Consider the following 19,574-nt stretch of genomic DNA (forward strand, 5'->3'; position numbering starts at 1 on the left):
ATTCCTGCATTCATAGGGATTCTTGCCCTAAAATCATAACATGTATGAAAAGTCAGAAAATCCCAGCTCCTTCATTTTCCAGACCCCTCACCTCATTGGCACCTGCCATTTAACACTCAATCCCATTTTTCTCACTTCTTTTGCAGACCAAAAAAATATATAGAGGACTACCCTAATCCTTGTCACCTTGCCAGGACATTCCTCTGCAAGTATTCACGGTACGATTTGTACCAACAGCAGATCCTGAAATACTTCTCTTCGCTCCTGCAGTCCAGTTGGCACAGCCAACAGAACAAGCTAAGGGGAAGTCTGTGGATCCTTCCAAGAAAAAGCCTGCTACCAAAAAGCCATCAAGGAAAGAAGTATATTCCTGCAAAGACAGACAGAGCCAACTTTCCCTATAGCAACAGATTCAGAGTGGTTCAAGTTCTCCTTCTTCATTCCAAGCCAGAATTGCTGCACAGGGAGTTAAAGTCTCTACCCATCCACCAAGGAGTGATGACAACTCTCAGGGCTGATGTACTTGGAGCAGGGCAGTCTGCAACTCCCCAGCATCTCCTGTAGGATCAGGCTGTGCTGCATGGGCACCAAGAGAAGCAGGAAGCACGTCACCCCTCAGGGAAGAGAACTCATGATGGTGTGATGCTTCAGGAACTAGTTCTCCCACCCTGCCTGACCCACCAGGCTCAGCTGCCTGAGCCTGACATTCAACAAGCTTCTTGCTCAGGGAGCCCCAAAACATGGGACCATGTCAGCACCCCATCCCTTCCAGCAAGTTACCACTTAAGAGCTTTTTGTTACCAACACCTGATTAAACACTGTGCCCATGGTGAAATGCTTCACCTTTACTCCTTTTTCACTGAACCATAACTAAACACGGCTCCAGTGCTTATAGCAGAATAGCAGCCAGGAGAGACAGAGGAAGCTGCATGCCAGGTGGGGTATCAGGCAGGGAACCAAGGTGAGGGTCTTCCTTTCAGACACAGCACACCCCTGTGCTTCCTTCTACTCTCCCCCCATGCCTGCTTTGCAGAGGGTATTTGTTTCCCTCCTCCCCAGCCCCTCACACTGTGAGCCAGCTGCCTCTGCTCAAAACCCATCAATCCCAACCCAGGAACAAAGCCAAAGCCCTTACAGATGTGCCCAGCATGAACCTGCCAAAGGGACTCAGCTGCAGAGATGGCTGCTTTCACCACCCTCCCTCGTCCAGGCTTCACTCCATACCAGGGAGAGCCAGAGCTATTATTTAGGATGGACACCAGTGACCAACCCAACCTGCTCCAGAAGCTCCACTGTCTTGACTTGGCCCTGTGAGCACCTGATGAGCTCCCAGATGATCAACCAAACACCTAAAGGGCTCCATTTACAACACATCTGGTGCTGGCTTAGAGCAGATCCTCACACCACAAAGATGAAAAAGCAAAGCTCCCATGGAATAGATTTTTAAGTGTAGTGCTGAAAGATGCAGATAAACAGTAGTTGGCTTTGCAAAATGGACTAACCCCTCCCCAAACCAAATGCCACCAAGTTTGAATTACTTCAATAATTAATTACAATGGGTTGAAAACTTCTGCAGACACCCCATCCTGCATTCTCAGATGATCAAAAAAAAATTTTTATGAGTCTACATCCCAGCATTCTGGTACAAGATGCCAACTGAGCTGAACTTAAGTGGAATTTTACCTTTATTATCCAGTATATTTGCAAAAGTTCAATTATTCAGATATTACAGGGAAAAAGAAAGAAAGGTAAGTTTGGTTGTGTTATAAAAAAAGCAGGTTTTTTTATAGCATGCCAAAACTTCACCACTCAGGTTGAAAGTGGTGAAGTAGCCATGATAACCATTTGGATGTGTATCTAGACCTGGCAACCTCCACTAACATTTACTCACATTGATGTGATTGTCAGCACAAAAATATTTACCCACATTCATATGATTATCAATAGAGAAATAAGCTTGGAGAGTCTGAAACATCTGTAAACTGAAGCAAGATGCTTTGGTGCTCACAGCAGATGAGGTGTGTGGCACAGAAGACCACCAAGGTTTGCAGTTGCTTATTTTTAGTTATATGGAAGAACAAAGATACATTGTTTTAAAATAGCCTGTTCAGACCTTGAGATCTTCATTTTACTGGAGAGCAGAACTGGTTGTCCATTTTGCAAACCATAAGAAGTGTGAAAAACAATGGCAGGCAAAGGTGTGTTGCTGGGTCTTCTTTACCCACCTCCCCCAAATGTAGCCAAATCTGACCCACTTCCAACTTCCCCATGTTACTCTGTGCTAAGAAATCAAACCAAGACAAGGTAAAGGAAAATGCTGCAATAAATCACTAGTCATCAGAAGTGACATTATTGTAGGAGGGTTGGACTAGATGACCTTTAGAGGCACAACCCAGGAGCACATCCAGGAGGGCAGATGCAAAACTAACTCTGAATGCTGCTTTTTGCCTTCCAATTCTCACGGGTTTGTTTCTGCTGAGCACCAAGCTGAACCTATCCCACTAGAAAAAGAGGCTCCTATATGTGCCTATGCCCTCATGCATCCACCACCCTAAGGTCTTTCTCCTCTTCCCTAACATTACCATTTCAGAGACAGATCCATCTTTGTGATGCTGCATCACTTTTGTTCTTAGCCCAACTAAGGAATAAGTGTTAAAAAAAAATGCTTTGCATAAATCTACTGTAGCAAGGCTCTTTGTTCACTCCCAGGCCATTTTTTTTTCCAAAACCACTAAGCATCAAATGCAGAAGAGAAACTGTGAGAGAGCAGCATTTTGTGACAAAACAGAGAGTGAGAGTGATGGCCTTCGGAACAGAGCAGCTCCTGTGGTTAAAGCATCTACTGCACTTCCAGCCACACGGCGCTCGCCGGAGTCGCACCCAAGCACACCCTGCCAGGCTCCCACGGGGGTGCTAAGGCCATGGGTGACACTGGGAATCCCACGAGGGGAGCAGGCAGGAACAAATAGCTCGGAGAATGTTGCAAGGGGAATGCAAAGAGAATACAGACAACAAAAGCAGGAGAAAGCAGCAGAAGAGGAAGCAGAGATGTGCAGTGGAAAGCAGCTCTTCCCCCTCCAGCCTTGGGAGCCACAGACCAAACCAAACCACACAGCTTTGTTTGCTACAATGAAGAAAATTGATGCAACCAGGTGACATAACCTGCCCCAGGTGTCACATTGCAGTGCTGGGCCAACTGCTCACTAATGCCCAGGGGACACCCATGGCAGGTGGGTACTGGTACCTTTCATTGCCCGGCTGGAACTCAGAGAGCAGGGACGGCCTCCGCCGCTGCGGCTGCATGATTGACCCCGGCGGGAGGTGGGAAGCAAAATCCCTGGAAGGATGCTGGTATTCCAGCAGCGCCACGTCCTGTGGGAACAAACACAGAGGAGCTCATTAGGCTGGTGGCAACTTTCAAGCAACCATTGAACCCCAGCAACTCAGCATAAACCATACAGATACTCCTCCTTTGAAACACTGGGTGCTGGATATCACAGCTCGGCACTTTCCCCACACACAGCTCAGTGCTTTCCCTCATTCCAGAGGATTCCCAGTAACACCCAGTCCCATGCCATGGTGGGATGGTAGCTCAGGCCTGGCCCAACCTGCCCACAAGCCTTTCCCTGGGGCTGTTCACAGGCTGGCTCCAGGGATGGGAACCCAGCAAGCTCAACCCAGCCACCAAGCACGCACAACAGGGATTTTTGGAATCCAAGTAGTCCTGATAACTTCAAATCCAAGAGGAAGAGCAGGTAAGAAAAAAATTAAAAGTCAAAGGATATTTTCAGCTTCACTAACTCACGCAGTGGTTCAGAGAAAGAAAAAAAGAAAAAAAAATAAAGGAAGAAGAGAAATCACAAATGTTATGTTGAGAGTGTCCCTTTAAACACAGCTTTCCTGGGCTGAGCTCAAGGGGTTTGAAAGGACAGTTTGCTACTTATTATGTGCAGGGTCCCTTTTGTTCCTTGACCCTTGGAGAGTACAGTACAGTATGTTCCTGATTTTAATTAAATAAGAAGCCCTCCTGCTCTGTGCCACAGACTGATTCCAGCAACAGCATTTTAGCAGCTACATTAGACTGCTGTTTTTTCTTTGCAGATAGATACTTGACCAGAAGACTAATCATCTAATTAACTAAGACCTTCAGCAAAAAGCCCTGCCACAGAATATCCCTGGTAACACTGACACACATTTACGTTAGGAGAATCAATCCCACCTGGGAGTATTCTGAACAGTTCAGCTAGGGGGGAAAAAAAAAAAAAAAAGCTGTAACTCTTACAAAGAGAAAAAAGGCATTTCAGAGGCTAAAAAAAGAAAAAATCAATAAATAAAATGGCAAGTGCATGTGGTTTGGTGTGTGGTCAGAGGACTCTCAGCCCTAACAGCTGCAACAGGAAACATTTGATCTGCTGTAGTGAAGACTGAGATGGTCCAGTACTAGGGAACCAGACAAATGCCCCACCATGGAGCATGGAAGGCAAATAAAGTATTTGGGAGCTTAAATACCAACAACCTGCACCTAAAGACCCCCTCTCCCAAGCCATGAACAAACAAAGCAGCCCAACACTGGGTGCCATGTTCTCCTCCAGCTAGCTGCAGAGTAGATGGGAATATCAAAGCCCAACATCTTTGGCTACAAGAGAGTAGGACAAGATGTTTGCAGAGTAGCTTTCCAGAAAGCTGGGAAGAAAAACAGAAATGGTGAGCACTTGGTGCAGGGGAGCCAAGAAAAGGAGATCCTCTATCTCACATTCAGGCTTCCTTGCACAAAAGCTTGGAAGGCCAAAGATCAAACAGAGGAGGAAGGGGAATGCTGGTGTACAATGGCCACCACTTCTCCTTGGGCCTAGAAAGGTGCACCAGTTTTTGGAATCTAGTTAATTTCTTCCTAGTACCAGCAATAGGGTGGTGCTGCTCCTTTTCTGTTCTGACCCATCTTGGGAAAGACCAGGAACCAGGGGCCTCTGCCAGCCCCAAACTCCATCTCCAGCCTGGCCATTTCATCCCTCAGCCTCTGGGGCAAGGGGTGTCTTCAGACAGACTCTTGCAACATATGGAGGGCATGACTGGGACAGTGTCTACTCATCCTCACAGGGAAGTTGCTCCTCTTCTGCTGTAAATCCAGGTGCTAAGGGAGGATGCTACCCCATGAGACTGCTTTTCCTTCAGATCTAGAATCTCTCCACACAAGGTCACAATGGGGGGCTGCCAGATAGAATACACCATTGGTCCAACCACAGATAGGACAAACTCAGACATCGCTAGTGATGGAGCCCAGCAGCTCCCACAGCTCCAGCCAAAGAAGAATGGCTGCCTACAAGGAGCTTCCCCACGTTTGCACTTGTCCTGGTTTTAAACTAAAAAAAAAAAGTGATGCAGCTCCTGACATCCACCTACAAAACAAACACACCACGTCTGGGAAGACTCACCAATAGATCCACAACCAGGACCGTCACCTTCTGTGGGTGTATAAACAAGAATTACCCGTCTGGGAGGCTCAAAGGCTGTGCCCTTGAGAAAATAAAAAGGCTCTTGCATGTCCCGAGAACCATCTGTTTTTCCTTTTCCCCCTGCCCACGCTCAGCTGAGCTTTGCCTTTTCCTTCTCTAACCTTCATCAGAATATCTCTGCTGGAGCTCAGATCCTGCTGGTGTGGCCTGAAGTGATGGGGAAGCTCCTTACACTGGGCCGTTAGCTTGGGGCCAGATGGCAGATGTACCTCTCCAGCTTCTCCACCGAGGGCAAGGCTGGAGAACACCAGTTCCTGCTTTTCCAGACATTGCCCAACTCACCCTGACCTGCTCTGCTTTGCTTACATCAGCATTCAGTTTCACCAGAAGCAAACATAACCTAAAAATGTGTGAGGAGGATTAAAATTGACAGGTTTCTGGGCCCTGTGATGAACTGTCAAAGGAACCACAGGAGACCTGGCAGGACGTAGGGGGATTAATTGCTCAGAAAGTTACTACAGTAAATTGCACTGTGAGCTGTGACTGTGTTCTTCAAACATAACTACTGGAAAGGTTTATGAACTGCCTTCAAAATAGCCTTTAATTTGGCTTAGCAGCGTTTTAAACACACCTGCTGGGAGGCACCCTGCTGCCAGCACTGCTTCACCTTACACACACAGGCAGAGGTGAGGGTCCAGTGTCCAGCACGTGCCATTTTGATCCCCTGCTGCCAAAGCACACAGCACAAGTGTCATTTAGTCCCCATCATGACCTAAAATTTCTAGCACAGCCTTGGCACCTGCTCAAGGGCTTTAAGATGCCTGAAATAAAGCAACTAAAACACTGTGCAGCCCCAAGCTACCTGTTAATCATTCTGTTCTCCACTGCTCCACTGGTTTTTGCTCAAGTTTATTTTTTGCTCATCCTCTCCCTCTTCCTTTCTTTGCACCTCTTCCTGTCCTCTGCAAAACCTCCTCCCACCCCCAAAAATCTGGTGATGTGTTGGAGAACCTTCTCCAGGGCCCTCAATTCTCCCACTGCCTCTGGTTGAGACTTTGTTCCTTTTACATCAACCTTCCTGTTGCTCCTTGTGGTTCAGGTGCTCCCACACAATGAACTTTGTGAAAGTTTTGCAAAACCTCATAAATACAGTAAATGTCATGAAACAGAAACTAAGAAAGCAGAATGACCATGGATAGTCAGGTGCTCTGAGACATCAACAGATTTGGGGGTTAGCAGGAGGGTTTGCAGAGGGCAAGGAGAGATGCAAAGAGAAGAGTGGATGAGCAAGAAGAATAATAGAACACTTTGTTGATAGAAATTAAGCTTCTTTACTTAAGCAAAAGAGGCAGAATGTTTGCCAAACAAACCCAAATCAAAGCAACCAAAATCACTTTGGAAGTCTCAAGGTTAAGACCTTATCATTCTCCTGATAAAATAGCAGCTTCCCAAAACATAACCCCAGGTGACGGGAAATGTCCCTTCTCTAATAATGTGTACACAAACAGGCCTGAGTTTCCTCTCCCATCACTGCACTGTCTAAAGATGTGGATGGTTCAAGAACCAGCCCAGTGATGCCAAAGCTAAGCTGTCATGGTCAGGGTTACCCCTCCTGTCCCACAGACACCTCTCCAGCAGTGGCTCTCCAGGGCAGTGTTTCATTTAGGCTAGTCCATCCATCCTCTCAAGCAGGACTGAATCCACACAACGCCATAGGAGCAGCCTTGTAAGCAGTTGGAAAACTTGTCTGAGGTGAGGAGACACAGCACAGAGGCCACCAAAAATGCCTCTAGCACAGATTACTGCCAGGACAAACCAGCCCCCCAAGTTGTCCTACACCATCTCCACAGCACAACTCTACATGCATCCTGGCTCTGGTGCCTCCTGGTCCTGCAAACACCCACCCAGGGGTGCCCAGCCAGGGGCAATGATAAGCCTGGGTCAGGAACACACCTGGAAAAACATACAAGTCACCCGAGTGGGAGAGGAAGGTTGGATCCCTGTGGCTGGGAGCAGGTTAACATCCAGACTTCAGCACCCCACAAAGTCAGAAGAGCTGCTGCCAACCCCTGGCCTTTTCACAGGGGTCTGACTCCCTCTCCCTCACATTGAACCTGTTTCAGTTGAAGCCTGACATGGGTGATTGCTGAAAGAAAACAGATCTCATAACTGCTGCCTGCTGCAGCCACTGATGTGGAAGTATCTTTATGGGGAAAATGATTGAAAAACAGCAGCTTTCTACCTAAACCAAGCCAGAAACCTGCCCAGATGAGAGCTGGCTCCTGCAGGTCCTTCTGAGCAACACAAAAATCCAGTAGCTGGGCTGAGCCAGAACAGCATGGCTGAAGACAGACACCAAGAGTACCTAGAGCACCATAAATCACCCAACAGAGCCATACAGCACCAGGCCAATGTTTAGATAAATAAAATGCTAAAGACCCCAAAGCAGCCTCATTAAAACACACTTCTTCACACAGCAGACTGAAAAGGCACTTGGGCCCAGCCAGAGGTGCCAAAAGTGTCCTTTACTGCCAGCCTGGAAGGCAGGACACGTCTGTGACCCCTGCCTGCGGGTGCTGGGAGGGGGAGCCAGTGAAAGCACTCCCAGTCTCAAAATCTTTGTGTGTTATTACCTGATTTGAGTGCTGAGAACACTCTCTTCCTCCCCTTGCTGGAAAATCCTCTGACCCTAAATAATCTCAGTCTACCAGGCTCATTAAGATACACTAACCAAACTGTCTAAAGCCAAGAGACTAGATGCAATATTACAGAAAAACCCTCAGCAGCACCGTAACAGAGGCAGCCCTGTAGAAGTAAAAAAATAATATTTTCCTCTGTTTTTTCAAAGCTTTCAGCCTGCTGTCTTCTCCACCATCACTTCTCCAGTAAAATCTTCTGTGCCTTCCCCTGACCTCAGGATAACCCACACACAAACTAAGAACTGCAGGCAACTGTGCATCCTTTCTGCCTCGCTCACTTTCTGTTTCGAACGTGTGCACTTGCTGGTGTGCTTTGTTTCTTCTTCCCCTGCCAGCAGTTCCCCAGGTCTGGGCTGCCTGACTTCCAATGAGGAGGAAAAAAGGGAGGTTTAAAAGTGATGCTGGAAGCACCCCAGGGTGCTGACCCACAAGACACAGAGCCAGACACAGCTACACCACAGCCAACAGCAGCTCTGACCCTAACCTCCCTGCTCCAGTGTAGACCACATCTAGCAAATGCTCCATCCAGATGACATTCCCATGGCTGCAAGAATTAGTCCCCAAGGAGAAGACCTCAGAGACACGAGGTCTGCAGAAAGAAAACCTGGTGCCGGTCTTGCAACAGAAAGGTGAAGCTGCTCCTCCTCTCTTCCTCCCACCAGCAGAAAAACAAGTGCAAACGCCCAGTGCTTCTGGCTCCCTTGGAAAAACAACTCTGGAGGAAAGCTGTGGAGAGCTAGAACCCAGCCGGGCAGGCACCTGCAGCACAGCTCAAGCAGCCCAAAGCACCAGATCCGTCCCCCGCCGTTTACCACGTCTTCAGTCTTCAGCGGGCCCTCCCCGCCGAGTTTCAGTGCAAAGCCTCGCTTCGAAACCACCGCTCGTGTTTTGCAGTGACGCCGAGGAGGAGCAGCCCTGGGGTCAGTCACCACATCCGCCAGCTGAGCCGGCTCCCCAGCAGGAGGTGGCACTGGGTGGCACTGGCACCAGTGGCCGCCGCAAGTCACGGCACGGGGCACAGGCAGCACCTCACCAGCAGAGCCCCCGGGCACCCCAGCCCTCACCCACCTACGAGCCGCTGCCCCACGCTGTCCTCGTCACCTTTTGCAGGCAAGCAAACAGGCCAGGACACTGCACATGCTCGTTGAGGAGCAAATCCCAGCTCCTCACCACCTCCACCAAGGATTACATTGAGGGCTGCTCGTTCCGAGCTCGCCCAGCTTTGCACTGCGGGTAGTTTTTGTTTCTTAATGATGTGCTGTTTCCACCGAAGCTCTCCCAAGCGCGCAGCCTAAATGAGGCCGACTAATAATGGCGTGGTCCAAACTGTGAGGAAAAAACAATGCCACAGCATCCCTACTTATTTCACCGTTTATAAATTGTCCCTTACCTAATTTTGGAAGAGGATGCCTGGCCCGTTCCTGCCGCTCCTAGGCAGCACACGTGCCATTCTGTGAACTGCTTTTAACTGAGTGGTTGAGATGGGTGAAGGCAGCAGGGTTGTGAACCCCGAAATCGTGGCACTGGTGGCACGCAGAGCCAGAGCTGGGCATGTTACTGCTGCTGCCCTGCATGCCTTGTTTCCACAACAATATCCCACTGTCTCTGGGGAACCTGAAAACTTTGCTCCACCCCACACCTCACCTTCATCGTGGGTGTGCTGGTTTCCACTAGTATTTCCTGAGAGCAGAGGGCAGCTGCAGACACCACTGCCTGGAGCAGCTGCCTGCACCAGTCACACGCTCCATCCCTCTCCCCCTCCCGCTTTTCTGCTGGTGTTTCCCCAAATCGAAGAACAACCAGGGCCTCTGATGCTCAGAGCTATCCTGTGGACAATGAGGACAGCCAGGACACACAAGTCAGAATGGCTGAACACGGTGGCAAGGACTTGACTGCACAGTTTCAGACTGCAACGCAACCCTGTCTCCCCAGGAGGCAGATGACAGGCTGAGGTTCCCACAGCCCCAGGAGCACACAGCCAGCATGGAACAGCATATCCCAACTTGAGGCCTGCCAGGGACTCTGACCACCCAGCAATTAATTTGTGCAATAAGCTGCTGCTTGAGCCCCTTGATGCAACCCTGGGAGCAGCAGGCTGGACTAGCTGGGCCACCTGCAAGCCAGCTCTCCAGTCCAAGGTTGGGTGGTCAGAGTGCCATGGCCATTGCTCTGGCACCTTTGCCAGAGACAGGGGATGCCCCCACCCCAGCTTTGCACATCCTGAACTTTCAAAAAAGAATTTGCATTACATGTTTCTTCCAGCAGCAAGCATGACCTATTTTAGCTAGAAAAGGGAAAGCTCTCTGGTGCCTGGATACCTCCTGGCACAGTTGCTCATCAGACTGAGAAATGCACTTTTGAGCCTTTACCTGAAGAAAATATTTTTTCCCAAAGCCAATTCAGGTAAAAGGAAGGGGGGAGGCTTGGGAAGAACCAGGGCAGTAGCAGAGCTGCTGCTTCATGAGGTCCAGATACAGCCCAGGCTGCAAAGGGACCAGCACAGGGCACAGCCTCAACTTCTTTAGCAGAGGAGCCACCCTCTGCTCTGGGAAAGAAAAACCCTCCCTGTCACTGTTGAGGTGCAAAGGAGGTGGTTATAGATCAAAACAGGTCGTCCCCAAGTACACTGCTCTCTGCCCAACTTCCTCCCCAAAACCCTGGGAGGAGCTCACTGCAGATTTAAGAAGAAAAAAATAAATAAATCATAAACTAAACAACAGCTCCTTCACAATCAACTCCACTATTGAAGATAAGGTCAGTAATAAAAACCTGGCTGAATACATGCATTTTTATCTTGCCTACGGAGATGCAACATGTGCTGAAAAGACAAATGCCCTTATTGTTCCGGCAGTGTCCCATTGCCATCCATCTCTCAGGCGCTGCTGACTTGCCCTTTTGTTTTAGGAGGTAACCACACTGCGCATGGCCCCTTCCTGGAAGGCATCGATTTCTGCTGCCATCTCTGCACTGAGGCCACATCTGCTGCCAACACCATTAGTGTCTGCACCAGCTGCACAGTAATGCATCCTTCCCAACGCCCTCCACCCGCCTCTCCAGCCAACCAGGGCTGCCAGGGGCATTTAGCTGTTCCATCTGAATATGCCATTCATGGAGAAGAAGTCACGTCTCGGTGGGAACAGCTCTCAGCTGTTGTGGCTTCCCAGTCACCTGACCCGTGCTGGGTGCTGGGGCCAGCCACCAGCCCTCTCCCTGGCAGCCAGAGGTGCCCACAGAGCAGCAGCAAACCCATTACAGTGCTGCTTTTGAGGCTCTCTCCATCACAAGACTTTTGTCCCAGTCACATCCAGGCACCTTTGAGCTGAGAATGACCCGTCTGCCCTTCCTCCCTTTTCCCTGCCTGCTGCTTTGCCTTCTGGAGCTGTTCACAGCCATGAACACCCATGTGGGGTGAGCAGCACTCTTCACACAACAAACCCAAAACTTCCACCTTAAAAGCACTGGGTCATTTTGCTCATCATAGCATCTCTTCTGCAGCTCAGTCCCCAACATCTCCCACCACACATGCTCCCACACAACACCCATATCCTATCTGCAGGTCCATGTATGACCCTTTTGTCTTTCCATGCTCCTGACCCAGCTCTGTCCTACACTCCCTTACACCTTCACAGCAAATCCTTCAGGTCAAAGAACCTGACCTGCTCAGTATTTTGAACAAATGTGGCAACAGTGACAGCCAGCAAAAGCCTCCAGTCTTGTAAAACGTGTCTACAGGGACTGGTGGGGCAACATGGGCAGAGTCAGGCTAGGAGTGCAGGCAAAGGCTTTACATCTCCCAAAGTGCCTTTAGTGGCTCTCTACCTTTGCCAAACCACATAAGCAGCACAAGTTTTTTCTTCCCCTGTGGATTTACAATCTTGAGATCAACCAGAAGCAAATCATCAAGCAGATCATCACCCTCAGCATCAAATCACATCCAAAGAGCATATCAGGGAGGAACCAGAGAAGTTTACAGTAGCTTGAAGAAAAACAACTGTTTGGGTATAGGCTGTATTCTAGGGAAAATGAACGTGGAATGCAAACTGCTGCAAGCCAACTCCTTCTTACTGGCAATAGGAGAGAGACCCTAGGGCATGGAATTAGGTGTCCTGTTCCTTCACCTCCATGCTCTCCAAGTCTCACAGCAGAAAGCCAATTTCCCCCAAATCCACCGCTGAGCTGCACAGAGCTCACACAACCCTTCACTGGGAACCTCCAGGTTCTTCAAGAGCGATGGCACTGGGTTCTTGCAACAGACCCCATCAGAGCTGGTATTTCCAAGGTATGCTCTTCATTTTCAAGTCATTCCTTAAAACATGAGCTGGAGCCCGGCAGGCAGAATTCAGGCTGAGAATCTCTGGCCCGAACCGCCCCCAGCCCACGGTGCAGCTGGCAGCAGGAGGCTTCTCTTTGCGCTTGGAGGTGTGGTTGGAGAAGGCTCTTTGCAGCCTGGGGGATTTTAGCATTTGGCACTGTAAACTCTTCCATTCTGCAGGCTCTTGGAGCACCGGCACAGACTGGCATTTGGCTTCCAACAGATGAAAGTGTGAACAACTACTCCCAGGAAAACCAACACAGCAGCAAAGGCGCCTCATGTGTGTAACACAAAACATGGAGCCTCTCTGCAGGCTTACCTGGAGTCGCCATGCTACGCTGGTCATGTCACTGTGGAGAGGAGGTGGCTCCTGCCACCTCAGGAGCTTGCATCTCCCCACAGCAGGACTCTGGGTTTAACTCGCCCTGCTCAAAATACTGGGAGGAGGAGTCTGGGCAGGGAAGGCACTCAGCTCCCCTCAGGCCACCATTTGGCTGGGACACCAAATCAACACACAAGTTTGCACCAACCTCTTGTCTCTGGTTGAGACAGACAAGGAAGTTATTCATCACAGGCCAAAAAAAAAAAAAAGGGCAATCATGCTGGGACGCTCCTGCACAAGTGCTTGTTTGCAAAGAGGGAGATTCATGAAGGCATGAAGGAACTACAGAGCTGCTCCCAGAGAGGAGAGGCAGCATGGGAGAAAGCCTGGAGGTCTCAAAGCTGGAGCAGAGGGGTTAAGCTCACCTGTCAACCTCAGCTGAAGAATGTCCAGGGAAGAAGAGCAAACTGCACATGCCAAGGCCTATTGTTTTGCAGGGAGGGCACAGTGCTCTCCTATGGGGATTCACATGCCAAAGGAGCACCCATTTAATACACATGTGCACACACTCCAACCCTACCAATCCCCAAACCTGTTCAGTATGTCTAGTAGGTAAAACACTAGAAGCAGCCCAAAAGCAGAAGTTGTTTGCATCCAAAGTCAAATCATGCTCCTGCACAAGTGCTGGTTTGCAAAGAGGGAGATTCATGAAGGCATGAAGGAACTACAGAGCTGCTCCCAGAGAGGAGAGGCAGCATGGGAGAAAGCCTGGAGGTCTCAAAGCTGGAGCAGAGGGGTTAAGCTCACCTGTCAACCTCAGCTGAAGAATGTCCAGGGAAGAAGAGCAAACTGCACATGCCAAGGCCTATTGTTTTGCAGGGAGGGCACAGTGCTCTCCTATGGGGATTCACATGCCAAAGGAGCACCCATTTAATACACATGTGCACACACTCCAACCCTACCAATCCCCAAACCTGTTCAGTATGTCTAGTAGGTAAAACACTAGAAGCAGCCCAAAAGCAGAAGTTGTTTGCATCCAAAGTCAAATCATTCCTGCAGCACTAAAATGTCAGGGCCCTAAAAGAAGAGTGGCTGCTAAAGAGGGCACAGCAACAAACTGGATCCATGGGGGAGGAAGAGACTGCAACTCTTTGGATCCCAAGGAATACTGATCATGAAGATGCTTTAAAAGGAAAGGGGTACATGCACCACACAGGGAAACAGATCTGTTTACAGAAAAGATCTACAGATTGTTTGAAAATGAATGTCCTTCATGTGAAAGTTTCCTTTGAGTGAGCATGAACTTCAGACACATTAGAAGGTTAAGAGCATAAGTAATGTGTTTTTTCACCTTTAGCTAAAGGTCACAGAGCATTCAAACAATTCCTCTCTTCCCAAGCTGAACATGACAGTAGTCAACTAAGCACCCCAACATTACAGTTAATTTTTCTGGAACACAAATGTTTCCCCTGCAGTTTGACCAGCCACATGGTGGTCTTAGGAAGAAACTGCTGGTTATTGGAGATTTTAGTTTTACCTAAAGAAAGTCAAACAAACCAGAACCTTTTCACCAAGCTTCCTTCTTCCCTTTAAAAGCAACTATCAAAGCTGTTTTACAAGTTACTTTTCAGTAAGATAGAATGAAATCCAGCGTCATTTTAAAATATTGCACTATTTTCACATCCTGGTAGCTGTTGGGACCAGATGCCTCTCAGTAAGGAAGAGGAGGAAGACACCCCATTATGGATGGGAACCAACCTACCCTACAGAAGAGTCTGCATAATCCATCAGAGCTCTCTTTGGATCAGACCCATGGGTTCACAGCCCTGCCCAAAGCTGGCACCTAAGAGTGAAACCAGCCAACAAACATCCTCACTCAACCAGTACTGGATCTTCTCTGCCAGCTCAAACTCAGCAGTAACTCCTGGAACATGCTACTGAAAGATAGTGCCCATATACACAAATCATGTTTCTGTTTGTTCACTTGAAATGTCTTTTTCCCCCATTTGGTTGAATACTCCCTTGGGTTTTATACGATAGGAAAAGAAAAATGCCCAAGCCTACTTCCACTGCTTTCTGCCCCTTCACAACACCCCCTCTCACTTGCCTCATCTGTGAAATTGAACAGCTGCAATCCTTTAAATCACTTTTCATAAAGTGTCTCCAAGCCTAAAATAATGTCACGGCTCATTTCTGAGCTCAGTGCTCCTGCCGTGCTGCATTTCCCTGGGTGCGACCGTCACAGTCGGGCTGTGATTATTTATTTATATTGTACTGGCATTTGCAGCCCTGCTCTGCGCAGCCGCCCAGGAGGTGACCCAGGGTGTTTCCACCACCAGGATAAGGATCCCCAGGCTGATGAATTCCCAGCTCTCAGGAAAGGATGTCATGGAAAGCAGCAAACTAGAACCAAAATGTAATTAGATGCAAGACATGCTAGTGCTGGGTTGGTTTTGGCCTCTCTTGCTTTCTTCCAAACAAGCTCTCACTGTGCAAACACACCCCATGACAAAACTGACCTGGCCAAGACACGCAAGCAAATACCACTGGCTTTTAATATTAAACAGTGCAGCAACTTCAAAGCAACGGGGTTCTTCTCTCCCAAGCAATCCCACCAGAGATCAGCTCCAGCCCCAGAGCCATGGCCAGGTGCCAGCTCACAGCACTGCTGAGAACAGGAGACACGTGTTTGCAAACAGCTGAGAGCGGCTGGGCAGATCATGCAGGGACACGCTTGAAGAAACACTCTTCCTACCCTCCTGAGGAGAGGCAAGGTGCCTTTGGTTTGCATGGGGCTGGCACATCTCTGCCAAGAGGAGCCTACTGGCTTTCCATTCAAAAGAATCTCAGCTCTCCTGCACCCAGACACCTAAAAGGTATCACATAACTTCGGAAGATTACACGTGGCTGTAAAAATAGCTCCTAGAAGCAAATGCCAGCAACTTCTTCCAACATTAATATGATAGAATAAAACCAGTATTCACTCTAGGCAGAGACCAGGGCAGGCTAGAGAAACCCAGAGCTCTGTTTGACTTGCAAACAACTGCCCTGCTTGGTTCATTCTGCTGTTGCAACACTAAGGGGAAGCAACTGGGATTTGCAGGGGACAAGGACTCACCCCTGAGGCGAGAAACCTTTTGCACTCTTCTAAAATCCATCTCCACATTGGGTATTGATGTTTCTTTGGTTTGCTTCTAAAGCACAGTTTTGCAACAACTGCAGATTTTGCTCACCTGGTCACGTTCTCCTGCTCAGGTTTCAGATAAAAAGAGAACTGGGATTTTCTTTAAGACAAATGCTCTCCTTCTGTCCCACCTCCCAAACAAACACGCTCGCGCCGATGGAAGCAAAACTCCCATAAATCAAACCAGGTCAGCATGTCTCATGCCCTGGATGAAAAGCTTCTTTGTGCAGAAACACACAGGCCCCAAGCGATCTAGATGAGCCAGCCAAGGCAGCCAAAAGCTCGTCCCACGCCCTCCTTAACGTTTCTATTTCAAAGCCTTTCCAAGGCGCAGCTCCGTTCCCGGTGCCGCTCTGCTGAAGCACAGCAAAGAGGGCAGGCGGGGGAATTTCACCGCCTCACCGACACTTCATGGAATTCCAGGCCTTCAAGTCAAGCCCTAAAATCTTCACAGCAGGAATTTTACTGCTCCATAGCCGCCACTGTCAGAAAGGTAACTTCAAGACACAGTCTCCTCACTAACTCGTGTCACAAGCACCTTCCTGGCTGTGGCCACCTCGCTGTAACCCACCAAGAACCAGCTCCAAAGAGCAGCCTTGCGAGTGTTTGCCACACTCCAGCCCCTAATAAGATTCCTTTAAGCAGCTTGAGCTGACTAAAGCTGCTCCACTAAGGAGAGTTTTTTCCGTTAAGGGCTTAAACCTAAAACATTCAACCACCCAGGATGAGCAAGCACAGACGTGAATGACGGTGCAAAAAGGAGAGGCAGGATCTGGGTGGATTAACCTGCACAAGCTCCGGTACATTTAACAAAAAATCACCAGCAGCTTATGTCTTGATCTAAGAGGAGACAAGAGTACAGCTCGAATGAGCCAGGGGAAAGTAGCGAAGGATAAAATAGGAAAAAAAAATCAGCAGCTCAGTTTTATTTTTGCTCCCTAGGAGTGCCACCATCATCAGCCAGGAATGGCCCAGAGAGAGGCAGATCTCCTGACCAAAGGGTAGGCTGCTGCTTCACAACCTGGCACTCAGTGAAAGTCAGGAGAGCTCTCCTGTGGGTGTGAGGATCAAGGACTGGGGTCACTGGGAAGCTGTAAGCCCACAAACAGGAGAGGATGCTTTTCCTCTCCGACTCAACACCAAGGGAGGCCAAGCTGAAGAGAGCTGGAGGCCACATGTGCCTGCTTCATGCAGGTGGTCAACCACTCTTCCCCTCTCCCCCTGAGTGGTTTCTGCATCCAACCAAGGGTGCTGTCACTGGGAAAACAAACTTCCGCATTCATAAGCAATGAGCCAGAGCCCATGACACCACCACCACAACTGCCAGGAAGAGTCTGGAAAGGAAGAGAAGAGCTGAAAGTACTGCATGGAGAAGCAAAAGAGGATCCCATGAGAGAGGAACAATGCAATCCCGTACCACAGGCACGGAAATGGTCTGATTTCTCTGCAACAGCACATCAGAGACCAGCACAAGAGAACCACTGCCCCAGCGACAGGGACACACAGCTCCTACCCTGCAAGAGGGAAGGGAAGTCTCTTGCCTTACCGCATGTGGTCGAGCAATCTGAACCGGGTAGGACATGGCGTGCGGGGGGTAGCGCGGCTCGGCCGCTCGCCAGCTCTGCGCCACCGGCTGCGTGGATCCAGACATGGTGAAAGAGCAGGCACGGCAGTCGCTGCTTCCAAATCACCAACAAAGGATTAGGAGAGCCGAGAGCTCCTCTTCATCATGTGTCTGTCTTCCACGTCACACAACAACTGAAAGCAAACAGGAAAGCAGCAGGTTAAAATCCAGTCAACCACAGTCCTGCGAGACAACAAATACCAAGTCTTGGGAGATCATTAAAACCTGACTGACCTCACAGTTTTACAGCAGCTCCATTTTCTGCTTGGAAAATACCCTGCCTTGTTTTGGCTTTGGAGTACTCCTATTCCAGGGAAGCAACCCAAGTATAAGATCATCCCAGATCCATCCCACCCGTCTGTCCTGGAAAGCCTTCCCCCAGGAGTAGCAGGACCAGGCCTGGCAACCGCTGGGTTGGGTCCTCTTGGGTCCTCTCACTTTTCCTTCAATGCCCTTCTCTCCAAGCTGTGGCCATTTTGCAGTCACCTGAGGTAAGCCCTGATCTATGCTAGGAGCGACACCCAGCACCAGCCTCCCCAGCCCATCACATGCCTCCAGTGCCACATAAATACTAGATCAGCCTTTCTGATCAGGACCAAGAGCCAGAGAAGATGCCATGGTCCTGAAGGTATTTTCACAAACACCCCTGACACCCACGTTTGATGCTTCACCACATGTTGCAATTCCTTTTGCAGCTGTAGCAAAGTCAGGAAAGCCAACAAAGTGGGAGATTTACAAGTTGTTGGTATCTATAGATACTTCACGTAGGTTTTTTTGGAAAGGATCTCAAGCCTTCTGCTTTTTGTCTGGATTTCAATAAAAAAAGTAACAGATGTCTAAACATTGCTCATTACTGCTGCCAGTTTAAAAGGAATTAACCATTATCCTCATATTAATGGTTAATAAATTCCTACCACTGCCTGGGCTCAGAGGATGCTTCCAGGACCAACCCTGGGCATGAGAGCCCCCTCCTCCTGACACCTCTTCCCTACAATCCCTTCCTCATCCCACACAACACTGTGCATACACACACTCCTCTTCCCCATATTATGTTACCTATACACGTTACCTATAGGTTTGTGCAAGGTTTTTGGCAGTACCAAAATCTCCCATCAGCACACCAGGAGCAGCAGAGGAAGCTTCCAGCACCACAAGCTCCCTGGCAGCCTCTCTCCACACTCTCGTGGTCTCTGCTGCACAGGGAGCACAGCCAGCTTGAGCCAACGCAATTTCAACTGAAACAGCAGTTGGCATGTACAAAAACCAAAAAGGGGGTGGGAAAGGAAAAAAAAGAAAGAGGAAGTCTTTCTTTTTCTATTTTTTTTTTTTCCTCCTGAGACCACAGATCAACCCATGCTGATAAAACACTTGCTATCTGCTGCAGGCAGGCACGGGACCCCCTGGCTGGTTTGCCAGCATCCACGCACCGCTCCCCAGCCAGAAATAAAATCAAACCAAGGCAACGGTCTCCAGCAGGCTGGGCACAACCAGCAGGGCAACAGCAGCTGGAGCAAAGCAGCCTAAGGAGACCCCCTTGCAAAGGGTGCAAGCTTTTAAGAAACAGTAATAATAATTTTCAGCAAATTCCCATTCAGGCCTAAGGATGACAAACACACAGAGACAGCTCCCTGCTCCCACTGAGGGTCAGCCTCTTTGGTAAAAGGTGTTTTTCCAAGCTACATACAAGAAAACATGCAGCAATGCTTGGCTCTCAGGGCAGGGAGAGAAAGGACAGCCAGGTCCCCTCTTGCTCTTTGCTCATTCCCTGCAGGGCAGCTGGGATTTCTCCCGTCCCTGCACCCACACTTCCCTGCTGAGCCCTAGGGCACCTTACCTGCTATCCCAGTCCCGGGAAGCACTGGTGATCTGGGAACAGCCTGACCGTCATCCCAGTCAGGGACAGGCTCCCCAGACAGGAGCTCAGTGCAATCCACCCGTGGGGCAGGAAAGCCCCTGCACACTCAGGGGAATTCAGAGGCA

At 49.2% G+C, this 19,574-nt stretch overlaps 1 protein-coding gene across 1 annotated transcript in view; it reads right to left on the reverse strand.

Moving 5' to 3' along the window:
- The window catches only part of NCOR2 (nuclear receptor corepressor 2), a 184,468-nt gene extending 166,738 nt beyond the window's left edge, over positions 1 to 17,730 (reverse strand). Inside the window, exons 1-2 of the mRNA XM_009997678.1 lie at positions 17,517 to 17,730; positions 3,245 to 3,372 (exon numbers count right to left, since the gene is read on the reverse strand). Of these exons, the coding sequence (XP_009995980.1) occupies positions 3,245 to 3,372; positions 17,517 to 17,621 (233 nt within the window). The 5' untranslated portion in view covers positions 17,622 to 17,730. The remainder of the gene's footprint in view (positions 1 to 3,244; positions 3,373 to 17,516) is intronic.
- Positions 17,731 to 19,574: the final 1,844 nt, after the last annotated feature.

This window comes from Chaetura pelagica, unplaced genomic scaffold (assembly GCF_000747805.2).
Source record: "Chaetura pelagica isolate M959 unplaced genomic scaffold, ChaPel_1.0 scaffold45, whole genome shotgun sequence".
In the NCBI taxonomy this organism is placed as follows: Eukaryota; Metazoa; Chordata; class Aves; order Apodiformes; family Apodidae; genus Chaetura; species Chaetura pelagica.